We start from the raw sequence: 15483 nt of genomic DNA on the forward strand, positions 1-15483 counted from the left end.
GCGGTAGAATGATTTAAAACTGGGCAGGTGTGATGCGGTCTCCTTTCAGGGCGGATGAATCCGATTCCAGGTTATGTTAAATCAGAGAGAAAGAGTGCGCTCTGTCAGAAACTTCCCTGCTTCATTTCTTTGGTTTTACTTTGGGTGAATGAGCTACTGAACTCTGAGTTTCCACCAGCCGCTCGCGTTCAGTAAAACTGAGCCGGATCCTCTTTTAGAGGCTCTACACATGACGTAAGTACGTAAAGACGCGAGATGTGACCAGAGGAACTCCAGCGAAAAGTGGCCCGACTCCCTAGTTTTTAGAATGAATATATTAGGCTTAGCAGGGATGGTCGTTCCTGCACACTGGTACCATTAAACACAATATTTTATCCATTTTCCCCTCAGAAATGCTTCTGCTTTCAGTTTAGAAACAATATAATATGGACTGCCACAGTGATTATTTTATTACAGTGGAACTTTCATGATTAGAGAGTGGGATATTTTAGGCATTAAGTGAATGGTCAGCTCTTTATGTTGATGTGTTAAAGCTGGAAAATGGGCAAGCATAAGATTCTAAGTGAGCTGGACTAGAGCAAATTTGTGAAAGCTATACAACTGGGTCAAAAAAGGACATTAACACACGGACCTATAGAGCATTCCTGTTATTCTGTTGTTTAAATCTGCTAAACGTGGTCCAAGAAGGGAAAACCGGTACAACTGTGACAGGTTGATCGTGGCACCAGAATATCATGGTGCAATCTAGCAGTATACATTATAGACAAAAAAATATGTTAGATAACCCAATATCAATGTGAGACATCATATATTAATTCATTTAAGCTTAAAGTTTTTGTTTGGCTAAGGGGTAGTCTGGTGTGTGTTCACTGTGGATCTACATTGCTCCTCCTCGCTCTTATTAAGGATGATGAGCATCCAATGGACATGTCAGTGTTTTATGAAGCCTTTATCTCTCACTGCTTGGCATATTCATAAACTAATGCATGTTCAAGGCAATGTGACCTCATCTACTATGAGCTAATGTAGTTATTTTAACTGAACTCTGAACTGAACTGCAGTGATTCTTTAAAATAATCATTAGTAGTTCTGTGTGATCTGGTGCCCCCTAGAGGCACAGAAAGGGTTTCAACATAAAGCTGTCTGATGTTTAAGAGGTAATTTCACTTATGCACCCCATTACATTTAATTCCCTAAATAGTTCACGATCAAATACCCATAATCCATTGCACAATGTGGTGTACAGACGATCTACACTAGAGTTTCCAATGTATATTTCCAAAGCGGCACAAACAAAGACTGTTCGTTGTTTTATCATTCCCTAGTCCAGAGATTCTCAAGTTTTTAGACCGAGTACCACCAATGCCCAAACTAAAACTTCCATGTACCACCCACAAGCCTTTTCACAGGAACACATGTACCACACACGTTTATTTATACAAAGTAAGCTGGATGTGTAATCCACACATATACACGTCCTTATATTTTTAAGCAATTGTTTTTCCCTCTTCTGTTGTGTGGAGATTTCCTGCTTTTGCTGTCTGTAAATAAGTATGGTGAGATGTTTGATTGATTTATTATTTCTGGTAATACAGTATTTTATCCTTCTGAGAATCTCAGAATCAGAATTTAGAACCACAGGAGCCAATCAGTGAACTACAATGTTCACTACCTTATTTATCTATTAACTGTAATGCAGAAACTGTAGTGAACTGTTGGTGACTGATGGTTGCAAAAGCAGATCTTGTGGTGTTTCACAGGGTTTTACTGTAGGACCAATGAAACTGATGTTAATAATTATAAAACTGTAATCTGCTCTAAGAGTGAAGGACTGAAGTGAAGCTTTAAATCACTAAACACAAACTCACATAATGTTAGGGAAATTACAGGTGGAAACTTTATAGATTTCAGTCCATAATATTGTTTACTATATAGCAATTTTTTTTACACCTACAGGAGTCGCCCTAACAGCAGGTTTAGAAATTGTATGTAATTTAACGTTTTAAATATCTGCACTTTATGAGTGCAATTTAAACTAAACATAATCTAATATAGTAAAAATGCAGGACCTCTATTTATCACTACAGCTTCACTCTGTACACAATTCCTATAAAACTCTCATCATTCATAGATTGCTTTGATTTTTAGCTTATCTCTACAAGTGAAAAGTTTGGACACATCTTAAATTCAGTGTTTTTTGTTATCATTTTAACATTTTCTGAATTGTAGATAAATGCTAAAGTCCTCCATACTATGTGAAATATATGGAATTATTTAGTAAAAAGAAAAGTATTAAATAAACCAGAGTTTGTTTTAAAGAAGCATCTCTTGCTTAGATAACAGATTTGCACATCTCTGCTGGATTTTCTCAGTCCGTTTATGAGGTAGAGTCACCTGGAAATCAGGCTTTCAGTTAACAGCTGTGCTGAACTCATCAAGAGTTAATTACTTGAGTTTCTTGCCTCTAAATGTGTTTGAGAGCATCAGTTGTAAAGTTGTGAAGAGGTAGATTTGGAAACATTTCAAGAACTTTGAAAGTATCCTCAAGTGCAGTCACAAAGACCATCAAAACTTTTATGATGAAAATGGCGCTCATCAGGACCACCCCAAAAAAGACCAAGAGTTTCCTCTGTTGCACAGGATAAGTTAATCAGAGTTACCAGCCTCAGAAACCACAAGATAAGAGCACCTCAAATAAGAGCTACCTAAAAGCTTGACAGAATTTTGGGTTTTTTTAAACACTTTTAAGTTACTACATGGTTCTGTATGTGTTCTGTCACAGTCAGGACGACTTTAGTATTCATTTAAAGATTTTTTTCTTTATGCAAGAAAAAAAAAATGAACGAGAAGGTGTGTCCAAACTTTGCCTTAAATAGTATTGCGATAACTTTACATTTTGAGTAGTCCTGATAAGATAAATCAGTCAGTGGTGTAACTGGGTGCATCATAAAGTCCTCGGGGCCATCTCATTCTCCTCAGCAGCGAGAGACAGCAGGATGAATTTGGGAGTGTTCTCAAACAGGGCTGCTCTGTTCTGAGTCTGGCCTTTCTTCACCCAGTGGCCGTAGATCTTAAAAGCACAGGCATCAATCATCTTGCGAAGTGGTTTGATGGCGTACGGGTCGCTGCGGATCACTTCTTTAGTGACGGGTTTGGCCCGACGGTAGTTGCAGTAGATCCGCATAGAGGCCAGAACAGTCAAACAGATCACCTGTGAAAGTACAGAGAGTTTTCAGAGATGGATTATTTGAATATAAAGTCAATTTAAGTAGCCCTAAACCTTTTTTTTTATTTTTCAAATTATAGCTGAAATGTGTTCCTTTGAAGTAACGAAACATTACACATCACACATCAATCCTGCTTACATTTTTTATAAACAGTTCCTAATCTGTTCTTAACGCTTTTATTGTGGTCATTTCCGCCTCTGTTGAGTCCTCTCAGGTTTTACTGTGCTATAGGGGAGGATGATATGTCAAACTGCCACTGGTGCAGCTCTCCCTCCTGCCCCGCCTCTAAACCCATGCATCACCCAGTGCCCCTCCCAACTATCACTCACTAGGAGGTACACTACAGAAACTCGCCTCCAAGAGCCTTTTTTTATAAGGCAGCAAAGGGGAAGCACTTTCACGCCCTCTTATGGCAAGACCCAGTGATGTAACTGCTTGTTGAGTTTTACAGTCATTCATTATACATTATTTTTTGTTACTTAGTCTATCTATTTAGTAATGTATTTACAGCTCTGAAAAAATGAGCTTTCTAAAACAGTTTCTCTGATATTGCTATTTATAGGTATATGTTTGTGTAAAATGAACATTTGAATAGTCCTGATAGTCCTGAAACTACAGACAACATTTCTCCCAAATTTCAAATAAAAACAATGTAATTTAAAACATTTATTAGCAGAAAATGAGAAATGACTGAGCTTTCAGACCTCAAATAATGTAAAGAAAACAAGTTCCTATTCATACAGTTTTAAGAGCATAGAAATCATTATTTGTTGAAATAACAGTTTCAATGCATCTTGGCATGTTCTCCTCCACCAGTCTTACACACTGCTTTTGGATAACTTTGTGCATTTACTCCTGGAGCAAAAATTCAAGCAGTTCAGTTTGGTTTTATGGCTTGTGATCATCCATCTTCCTCTTGATTATATTCCAGAGTTTTTCAATTTGGTAAAATAGAAAAGAAAAAAAAGAAACTCATCATTTCTAAGTGGTCTCTTATTTTTTCCTGAGCTGTACAGTGGACAAAATAATGTTAATAAAAAATAAAATTTATGAAATTCTACCTTAAATTTTCTGTACGGACTGAAGTGGCGGACCTCTGTGACCTCATACTGCTGGAAAAACGGATGGTTCAGGGCCTCTGTGGCTGTGTAGCGGCTTTGAGGGTCCACAACCAATAACCTGGAAATCTGTGAGAACACTGTGTGACCAGATCTGTTCCTCTCAGACAGTATCATTATCTTAGGCTTTTATTATTAGCCAGGAAAAGTGCCACCTCATGCACTACACTGCTGATTCAAAATTGATCATTCGGGCGCTGAGGCGTACCAGGTCTTTCACGGTGTCTGAGCGGTCGTCCCACTCCGGGGAGCTGAAGTCGTATTTCCCAGCCAGAATAATTCGCAGCATCAGCATCTGCTTCCTGTGCCAGAATGGAGGAGATCCAGCCAGCAGAGTGTACATGATCACTCCAGAGCTCCAGCTGAAAGAGAGAGAGGGGGGGGGGGAAACAAGAGACTAATAGTGTAAATTTACCAAATGTCCCAAATTGACCATGTAGATGTTTAGGAAATATGTATGAGATGCGTGATTATGTGGATTCTGACACTCTGTGACACTTTATAAAAATGAACAAAAATATAGATAACTTTCCGGACAAGAGTACTGTATATCCACTGCTTTAGAAATATGCATTAAAAAATGCGACGTATGCCTCTGTGATGTCATCATGGTCATTGTGATGTACTTCTATGTGATGTCATAATGGGCACTCTGACAGTATTCAATTGTGATGGTATAATTGTCAATGTGATTGTACCCTGTACCCAATTGTGATGTCATAATGGCAATTGTGACAATACTGCATTGTGATGTTATAATGGCCGTTGTAATGTACTCCTGTGTGATGTCATAATGGGCACTGTGATGGTATCCATTGTGATGTTATACTGGCCATTGTGATGGCACCCAATTGTGGTGTCATAACAGCCATTGTGATGTCAAATGGCCATTGCGATGAAAGTCCATTGCGATATTGTAACCACGACTGTGATGGCACCCCAGTGTGGTGTCATAATGGCCATTGCGATGACACTTCATTTTGATGTTGTAACCACCACTGTGATAGCACCCCAGTGTGATGTCATAATGGCCATTGCGATGACACTTCATTTTGATGTTGTAACCACCATTGTGATGGCACCCCAGTGTGATGTCATAATGGCCATTGTAATGGTACTCCTATGTAAAGTCATAACAGCCCTTGTAAAGGCATTAGGATTGCATTAAGATGTCATAATGGCTATTGTCTGATATCCTAGACAAGAAACAGGTTAGAATGATAGACATATTACAGGATTGTCAACAGACACTGACTCATGTTTACATGTGTAAATATTTACAATATATACTGAGTTATATTAAATTCCCCTAATTACAAAATTTCCATCATAGATCTCCTTTTAACTTCCATAAAAAGGTGTTTAGTTTCTTTTAAAATGATAACTTTTAAACAGCATTTTTTTAATGATCAAGAAACTTACTTAATAAGAGTGTATGTTTAAATACATCCAAAACATAACGTAAAAAAGTCATTAAAAAAATCCTCACACACGTACAGATCAACAGCAGGTCCATATCCTGGATGATTGGGGTCCATAGAGCACTCAATGATCTCTGGAGCCAGATAACCAGGAGTTCCACAGACCTCTGAGGAATGGCAAATGTAAAATTAGTATTTATGTCCTTCTTAATCTAATTAAAAACATATTAGATTTTACTTTCCTTGCTGAGATGTTATGAGTAAGACTCACCATTCAGCTTCTGTCCTCGCTCTATCTGAACAGAGAAGCCGAAGTCAGTCAGTTTAATGTTCATATCATCATCCAGCAGGATGTTCTCTGGCTTGAGGTCTCTGTGGACGATGTTGTGGGAATGCAGGAACTGCACCACGTCCAGGAGAGCACGCATGATCTTACTATGAGAAAAGAAATAAAATGGTAGCATAAGGCTGTGTCCTTGGGTAATGCTCGAACCTCTGACACATGACAGCTGCTGGTGTGATACTGTGAAATTTGATAGGTAGTAAAGCGTAGTGGATAACCCACATGCATAGCTGGGGTTTTAGGGTTTTAGCTGAGTTAGGGTGTGAGAAAATAGCAATATATCAAAGCATCACAATGTTATATCCTGCAATACTGTATCAATTCTCAAAAACACAGAATGGACTTTTAAAGAATAATTTACATGGTAAAGATTGGTGGCAGAAAGTAGTTCATTTTGTTAACTTTCCTTTTCCTCAGATTTTATGCATATAATATTATGTATTCATGCAATGGCAGTTACAATATGTCGCCTTACTTACAGTATTGAAATATATTCCAATATGTTGTATTATAACTCCTGTATTGGGATACATATGGCCAAGTTCTTGCTAATACACAACCCTATATTGAGTGTTTTTACATGCACTCAACAATCCAAATTACTGACAAACACTGATGTTGATACACCATTTGATGACATTATGACCACTGTGATGACACCCCATTGTATTGCCATAATGGCCATTGTCTGATATCCTAGAAAAGAATTAGGTAGACATATTATGGCACTGTCCACAGACACTGACCTATGTGTATGTGTGTAAATAACTACAGTAAATATTGTAATTTTTGACACAAAATTATATATTACATTTTGACACAAAATTTCAGTTATAGATCTGCTTTCAACTTCCAACTAAAAGGTGTTTTGTTTCTTTCTAAAAATGACTGATAATCTTTGAAAGGTTATTTGATTCACAGCCTTTGATTTTTTTACATGCAAGAATCAGGATTACTGACAAACACTGATGTTGACTCAATTTGATGTCATAATGGCAGCCTATTGTGATGTCACGGGGATAGAAATGCGTGAACTGGGGGTGTGTGATAATATCAGTAAAAAAAATTTAAATAAAAAAATTCCATATTGTTATTTTGTTTTGAAAACAACATGTTTTGTATTTGTTTTGCATTTTACTGTGAAGCTTTAAGGTTATTATTTTTTTTTGTTACTATAATTGCTTATATGACTTTGACACATTATATTATTATTACTGCGTAAGAGTCTGCCACTACACGCCATAAATATATATTAATAAAAATGCCAGTGGTTCTTGATAGAAGTCGCTGCCGAGTGACACTATACCAAACAACTAGGCCCAATTTTGTTTGTGGTCAGATTCTGAATAGAAAAGCTGTGAATATTTTTTTTCTGAATAGATTATGGCTACGTTTACATTACAAGCTACATTGCTTAAATCCATTTTTTTTGCTCAGATCTGATTTGGCTTGACGTCTTGACGATTCACATTCACAAATGTAAGTGATCTGTATCTGTGTGTAATGTGAACGAATCCCTGAAACGCCTCACATGCGCACATTGATACTTTCATAAACGTCGTTATCTTCACCAACAACAAAAGACGTCATATTTGAGAGACGACTTGTAGCTTTATAAAGGGAAATGGATGTGTTTGTTAGCAGCTCATATGTGGAGCATCTTTTGCTGTAGTGGAGAAACAGCAAACAGCTGGTCTGAAGTTCATGCTCAGCTCGAGGAGGAGAAAAAAAAGGGCAGGCGGTTTGCTTTTGCTGTTTTTGTAGCTATAGCAGCACAGCTGCACCAAGAGATGTGTGGATATGAGACAGAAACACGTAGCGCATGCTTAAAAGCAAAAAGACGCATTCATTCCGTTCAAACCGTTTATATTCATTTCGCATGTCCATTGATCGGATATGTATCTGATTTAGGACCACATATGAAGTGGCTCAGATCTGATTTGAAGAAGAAAAAAAAAAAACAGATTTGGCACGTTCACACAGCCATGAAGAAAATCTGATTTGAGTCACTTCACCCTGGTAATGTGAACGTAGTCTATAATATCTTTATTGATTGCTATTATACTTTTACAAATGGCATAAATTTGACATGAAATAGCAGACATATCTGACCGTGTCTCTTTCTCGCTCAGAGTCACTTTCTCTGTGAGGTAATCGAACAGTTCTCCTTTCTTCATCCTGTAAAAAAGAGCAGTAGAAAACAACACACAGTCAGTGTGAGGAGAAAAGGGTGTGTGGCAGCATCATCTTACTCTACACGTGTGCACATGGAGAACATACGGAGGAAGTCATGTGAAGGGATTCCCAGTGGCCGGGTGATTACGTGTGAAAGGGGGTACCTTTTCTGAGAAGGTGTAACCAGATCTGAGCTATTCGTGGCTGAGGACAACTGATAGTTGTGGACGGCATGTCCCCTGTGGTTGTGAGGGAGGGGAGAAGTGGTGAGGGTGGGATGCAGTATACATGTTTTGTTTGGAAATGAAGGCTGTGTCAGTTCTCCTGCAGGCTGCTTGGCACCAGGACTGTGTTTGGAGTAGTATGAATAGCTAAGCTGCTATTAGTATGCCTAAGAGTGTCCAATTACACAATACATGTGAATAGCAAAACATAAAAAAAGCCTAGTCTAAAAGCTTGTGGTGGTCTAAAAATGATAAATAAAGTCCAGTTCACACTGAACCAACGTTTCCTAATCTTTGATACAATTTGTTTGTCTGGAATAAATTTAATGACTTCAAACTGTTACAGAATAAGATTTTTTCTTAATGTTTGCTTACTGTGCTTAAAATAAACAAATATACTGTAAAAAAATGAAATGTTAATATTAAAACACATTAATATTAATATTACATAATCCACAATAAGAATATTATGACCACCTTCTTGTTTTTACACTCACAGGTTATCAGCGCCACTGAGAATATAAGAACAATTTCTAGGAGTTATAGGAGTAATTATATAATTACAGACTGTAGCTTTGTATCTGTTTCTCTGCACACTTAATTATTATCCTCCTTTCACCCTGTTCATCAATAGTCAGGACCCCACAGAATAGACCACCACAGAGCAGCTATTATTTGGGTGGTGGGTCATTGTTCTCAACACTGCTGTAAAACTAGCATGGTGAGGGTATATTAGTGTGTGTTGTGTTGGTGTTAGGGAATCAGACATAATACTCAAAAAATGGTTAAAAACACATAAAAGAAACATTAAAAAAAAGCAAAATGACAAAGGTGCTCCTTTACATCGTTATTTGTTGCCATAAAATGCTTCTGGCTCCATAAAGATATATGCTGCTGGAACATATCATTAAAAGGTTTTTAAGAGCTTTCACTTGATACAAAGGTTCTTCACACTCATATGGCGCTTTATGAAACCAAAATAAACTTTCCAAGGCATCACTCAAAGAACCTTGTGGATAGAGTGTTTAGAAATAAGAGCACATATCTTTTAATACTCCTTACTGAAATATTAAATGAGAGATTTTGATACAGTACATTTACATTGAGGGTTTTTACATTCACAAAAAATGTATAACTGCAGAAATATAATATTTTGTCAAGTAATCAGGCCATTGTGCAAATGGGTAATCTGATAATGGGAAAAATCTTTGCAAAAAAAAAAAAAAAATAATATAATCATACTGAGGCATGTGATGTAAACTTAATAACATCCTGCAGCTTTTTTTTTTTTTTAATCGACCCACTTTACCCCAAAATTTGGATCTTTGTTTATTTTATATTTAGTATGTTTCAACAGCTGTCTCAATATTATTGTGTCTGTTTTACCTGGATATGTTTGTGGGTACATGCAGACACACCTTCTCATGTAGTGTACTGTACTGCACTATATTGAACTGTACTATACTGTACTGCAATATGCTGTAATGTTCTATACAATATTATACTGTGCCATACCATACCATATTGTACTGTACTATACTATCCTATGTAGTACTGTCCTATACAATGCTGTACTGTACCAGACTATGATGTACTGTACTGTACTATACTATACTGCATTATATAACTGATCTAATATCCTGCTCTCCATTGGGTTTCTAAATTGGTTTACATATCCAGTTATTAATCAGTGAGTTCAGAAATATAATTATAACCATATGATTGGAGTGCATATAAACACAGAGAGAACGGAAAGAGATACTCACAAGTCAAAAATTAAAAAGAAGAAGGCCTTCGACTCAAAGCAGTCTTTCAGTTGGACTGTAATAAACGAAAACAAATATTTATCAGTACAAATCATTTATCAATCTAGATTACATCTGACATTACAAATTCAGACTGCCAGTAGTGAACTTGATTTATTTGCTTGATTTAATTTGTTCTGATAGTCTAGAACAGTCATACTTATGTTCTTTTGTCCGGACACTTTTTGGAGGATGTCAATCTCCTTGACTGTTGCCTCCTGAATCTCTTTTATCTCCTCTGGGGTCATTTTGTCTGATGGCGTGATGTCTATGATCTTCACAGCGTACTCCTGATTGGTCCGTTTGTCCACACAGCGACGGACCACGCTGCTCACCCCTCTGAGACAAAAGACAGACGGTGTGTACTGTGAGGAAGCACCCTGTGTTGACTTGTTCTTTCTCAGTTCAGGAGTTACAGTAGATGATTATCTGTGGGGGCTTCGCCTCCCTGTGCCAGAACACTCACCTTCCCAGGATCTCTTTTGGCTCATATTTGTTGTAGAATTCTTGGCCACCCACCCAGTCTGGGTTCTCCTCCTCTTTAGTCATCCTGAAGACACTAGGAGAGGCTAGGCTAAATTAGCTGCGGATGGAAGCACAAACACATTATAAACACACTTTGAACTTCCAAAGTGTGCGTCCGTACCCTGGTGTACTTTAGTTCACTATAAGCAGCTGGCTATTAGTCATAAAATAAAAAATCACTTATTGTCTGACAGATTTTTGTCGGGTACAATTTGTCCGTGTGATGTTCAGGAAGATTAAAATATGGGGTGCTTGCGTTTCAATAAGGGTGTTCTTGCCAAGGTTCAGGACTTATAGTTCTTATGTTAAATATAGTGGTGTCAATCCAATTAATCACAGCAATATTCTGAGATTAATCATGATTTTGTACGTACTAAAACATCAACATATAATTATGGAGAATTAAATGTAAAAAAAAAGAATGAAAATGAGATTTAGATGCAATTATATTTATATTAGTTATATATATATATATATATATATATATATATATATATATTTTTTTTTTTTTACGGTATTTTTAAAAGGGAATTGTAAAGTGTGCAGACCAGAGCCCTTTTGTATTATTGTACAATATCTCATGGTAGGTTTAACGTTTTTAAATGTTTTTAAATTAGAATATTTTAATGTGCCGAGTAAATGTTTAACAAAGTGCTTTAGCATACAACAGGAGCAGCTGTGTGTGTATGTGTGAGTGTGTGTGTGTGTGTGTGTGTGTGTGTGTGTGTGTGTGTGAGTGTGTGTGTGGGGGTATTAAAAGTTAGATTTAGAGATTTAATCCATATTTCAGCCTAAAAATATATGTTTTTCACACATTGAAATGTCGTACCAAATAATATCACAGTAAACTTTTTAGAATGTAATTTAACAATAAAATCATGAAAATAAATAAAGATAAACCAGAGTTTAAGGAGGAGATGGGAGGTAGAGGCTCATAAAATCTCATCGTGATAATGAGAGTTGTAGGGAACATATTTTACAGGATGTTAGGCTTCAGACAAAAGCATTTCTTGAGATTGTGGTCCATGCTGACATGACTGCACGTGATCACACAGTTACTAAAGCTTCTAGGAGAACTTCTATAGATAGATAGATTGATACTTTATTGATCCCCGAGGGGAAATTCTTGAAGCTTACAGCACCTGGTATTCCCAGGCGGTCTCCCATCCAAGTACTAACCAGGCCCGACCCTGCTTAGCTTCCGAGATCAGATGAGATCGGGCGTTCTCAGGGTGGTATGGCCGTAAGCATTCTATGGACTGGAAAGGCCACTAAGGAACACTTAAGTCATTGTTATTTTCCTGGAACCACACTGATATGACTTTGGTCTGTCATGGTATCATGATAACCAAGCATTTATGTAATCATTTTTAAAATAGCAATTATTAAATAGTTTGTTAAATCATAGTCATGAAGGGATGCACATGGTCATCAACTACACTCAAATAGTCTGAGGCATTTAATATTATTGAGACCACAGTGTGCCTAGAAAACATTTAGCACAGCATTACACCCCCTCCACCAGCCTGCACTGTTGACATAATGCATACTGGTCTACGAATTCAAGCTGTTGGTGCCAAATTCTGACCCTTCCATCTGTGTGTCTCAGCAGGAATCAAGATTGGTCAGACTAGACTGTCTGCAGTTGTCCAGATTTGTAGAGTCTGTGCTAACTAAACCCAGCTTTTAACGTCTGGCAACCAAACTTGGTTTTCTGCTGTTGTAGACCATCATCTCCTTGCCAGCTTGGACCTGTCTGGTCCTTCTCTGTTGTCGTCCCTTATCAAATAGACATTTCTAGGCATAAACTCTCCATTCCTGGACATTGTTTTTTATTTTTTTTTATTAAACCAGACAGATTATATGGTATATTTGTCTGTGAACATTCCAGAAGATCAGCAGTTTTAGAAGTACTGACAACCCATCAGACAACAACAATCATGCTACTCTCAAATAACTGAGATCACATTTATGCCCTATTCTGATAGTTGGTCTTGTTCTGCTATCTGGTAGTTTGCCCTGCCCAGCTGCTACACAATGAACTGATTAGATAGTTGCATGAATTATGAAGGTGTATACAATATTAATGTAAATATTCATGAATGTTTTTAACAAATACCTTTAACAAATGATGGAAATGCAAACTACTCTGTTTTTCATTTTATTCATAATTTCTATCCCATTTTCTCCTCAATTTACAATTACAATTAACCAACTCACTCATTAGGACTCCCCTTATTACTAGTAATGCCCCAACACCAGCAGGGTGAAGACTAACACATGCCTCCTCCGATACATGTTCAATACACTGATGCTGGTGCAGCATTGCCGAGTAGCCAGCTCACTCGGAGGAAAGCGCAGCGACTCAGTTCTGATACATCAGCTCACAGATGCCTTGTGCTGATCGCCATCACACTTTGGAGTGATGTGGAGAGAGAGCGCCATCTACCCACCCAGATAGAGCTAGAGCAATTGTGCTCTCTCAATGCTCCAGCAGATGATTGCAAGCTGCATGCCCGGGATTCGAACCAGCAATCTCCCAAACATAGTAGCAGCGCCTTAGTCTGCTCTACCACTCAGAGCTCGAGTGGAGTTGCAAACTATTTTATTTTTTTTATGTCAACTTCTCATAATGAGACTTGTGTGTTCATAGCAAAATAATATGGAATTCCCCTTATATTATTTAAATTAACTAAATTAGAATATAATATACAGAACATCATAATACAAATGACTTACCTGCATCTACTGGATCTTCTTTAAACCTCTTGGTTCTTAAATAGTTTGCCTGAGCTTTGATTATTGCTGTGCAGATATTGAGGGCATCCAACAGGGTAAAGGCAGCGTCCTTTCTGAGGCTCTCAGCAAGGTCCCATTCTTGGTTGTCCTGGTAATTGAAATTTTGCCCAAATACGCATAAAAGTGAGTCTGTGTTTATAAACCATTCCCTGGTCTCTTCACACGGCTTTTCAGAGCCACACAGTTGCTGGACTGGTGTTGTGGGGCATTTGCTATAAATAAGCTGGCAAAGTTATTTGTGTAAGGCTGGCCTTCATGGGAACAAGCAGGCAAGCAGGCAGGTTGTAGATTTAGTAGCCATGTGCATAAAAAGTTTGTAGGAAATTGAGAATACTTTTAGGCTGTTGTTTAAATCTAAAAATTCACACTTACATCAGGCAAAAAAAAATGCAAATAGAAATACACTGTTTCTTACATTTACTTAGACTTTTTTTGCTTTGCAGACAGTGTGAACCCAAGATGTTTTTTTTTTGTTTCGTCTGCTTAACTTCATTTTAACAAGTTGTAAGTGTTATTTTGTCAACTTATTCCATCAAACATCTCCTCTGGGATTTGGGGGGTTAAGGGCCCTCTCTGGTGAGAATAGGTAATTGCACCAAGCGTGCAGAGGAATCCTTTTAAACTGGGCGGGTGTGATGCGGTCTCCTTTCAGAGCGGATGAATCCGATTCCAGGACATTTTGAGAGAGAGAGAGAGAGAGAGAGAGAGAGAGCACTCAGTCAGAAACTTCACTTCAACTACTCACTTTGGTTTTACTATGAGTAAATAAGCTACTGATCTCTGGGTTTCCTCTTCTGAAGTCTCCATTGCTCCACCAGCCTCTCGCGTTCAGTTAAACTGAGCCGGATCCTCTTTTAGAGGCAGTACATGTGACATAACTACCTAAAGATGTGCGATTTTGGACGAAAAAACTCCTGCGAAAAGGAACCTGACACCCCAGTTTTTAGAATTAGTATATTAGGGTTAGCAGGGACGGTCGTTCCAGCACACTGGTACCATTAAACACAATATTTTATCCCTTCTCCACTTAGAAATGCTTCTGCTTTCAGTTTAGAAACAAAATAATACGGTCTTCCACTTTAAGGTTTACAACAAGCTGTGCCTTTGTAGTGTGTGCAGCATCATGTGCTTTTGCATTGTCTTTAAAAAAAAAAGTCCCTGTAAAAGTTTGCTCATGTGGTTCTATCTGCTACTGTTGACCATCAAAAATGCTGCAAAGACCATTATCTGAGGTGCTGGTAACTTGCGGTTTCTGAGGCTGGTAACACTGATGAACTTAACTGGCTCTCATCAGTTACCTCTGTTGTACAGGATAAGTTCATCTGTGTTACCATCCTCAGAAACCGCAAGTTACCAGCACCTCAGATAATAGAGCCATCTAAATGCGTCACAGAGTATTTTGGTTTGTTTAACACTTGTAAGTTACTACACGATTTCTTATGTGTTTCTTTATAGACTAAATGACCCTAGCATTAATTTAGATTGCAGGGGAAAAAAAACTAATTGAATAAGAAGATGTGTCCAAACTTTAAAAAAATAATAAAAATAAAATAAAGTAGAAGTTGAGCAGTTGAGCAGACAAAACAAGAAACATAATGGGTTCATCCTGTCTGCAATAAAAAAAATCATCTTTTTCTTTTTTCTTCGCATTTTCAAAACTGATATTTTTCCTGTGCTGATAACATCAGAATGCAGGTCTCTCTCACGGCAAGCTAAAGATTAAAAACCTGGATGACATATTTACAGTGTATAATATAATGTGCCTACGTGTTAAGCGTCAAAGTGTCAAGGTTATTTGTGGAACTGTTGGGTTGCAGGTGTTCCATCGCGTCATGCCTGCCTGTTT

General features: G+C 37.6%; 1 protein-coding gene and 1 non-coding gene across 2 annotated transcripts; both read right to left on the bottom strand.

Moving 5' to 3' along the window:
• Positions 1-1412: 1412 nt before the first annotated feature.
• phkg1b (phosphorylase kinase, gamma 1b (muscle)) lies at positions 1413-14871 on the bottom strand. The gene is made up of 10 exons (XM_007254184.4): positions 13578-14871; positions 10780-10896; positions 10474-10652; positions 10275-10329; positions 8222-8287; positions 6038-6201; positions 5843-5933; positions 4554-4707; positions 4289-4414; positions 1413-3211 (listed from the first exon to the last, which is right to left on the bottom strand). Exons 2-10 carry the CDS (start codon positions 10860-10862, stop codon positions 2945-2947), a joined length of 1185 nt encoding a protein of 394 aa, XP_007254246.3. The 5' UTR covers positions 10863-10896; positions 13578-14871; the 3' UTR covers positions 1413-2944.
• On the bottom strand, positions 11969-12087 carry LOC125782513 (5S ribosomal RNA). Its single transcript, XR_007425220.1, has one exon. It is a non-coding gene; the product is annotated as a 5S ribosomal RNA (ribosomal RNA).
• Positions 14872-15483: the final 612 nt, after the last annotated feature.

This window comes from Astyanax mexicanus, chromosome 17 (assembly GCF_023375975.1).
Source record: "Astyanax mexicanus isolate ESR-SI-001 chromosome 17, AstMex3_surface, whole genome shotgun sequence".
NCBI lineage: Eukaryota > Metazoa > Chordata > Actinopteri > Characiformes > Acestrorhamphidae > Astyanax > Astyanax mexicanus.

Coding starts and splice junctions, on each gene's coding strand:
- phkg1b (XM_007254184.4), bottom strand. CDS start 10,862: ATGACTAAAGAGGAGGAGAACCCAGACTGGGTGGGTGGCCAAGAATTC. Junction 6,202..8,221: donor CTGAGCGAGAAAGAGACACG/GTCAGATATGTC, acceptor CTTTTCTCATAG/TAAGATCATGCGTGCTCTCC. Junction 3,212..4,288: donor GTCCGTACAGAAAATTTAAG/GTAGAATTTCAT, acceptor GTACTTTCACAG/GTGATCTGTTTGACTGTTCT.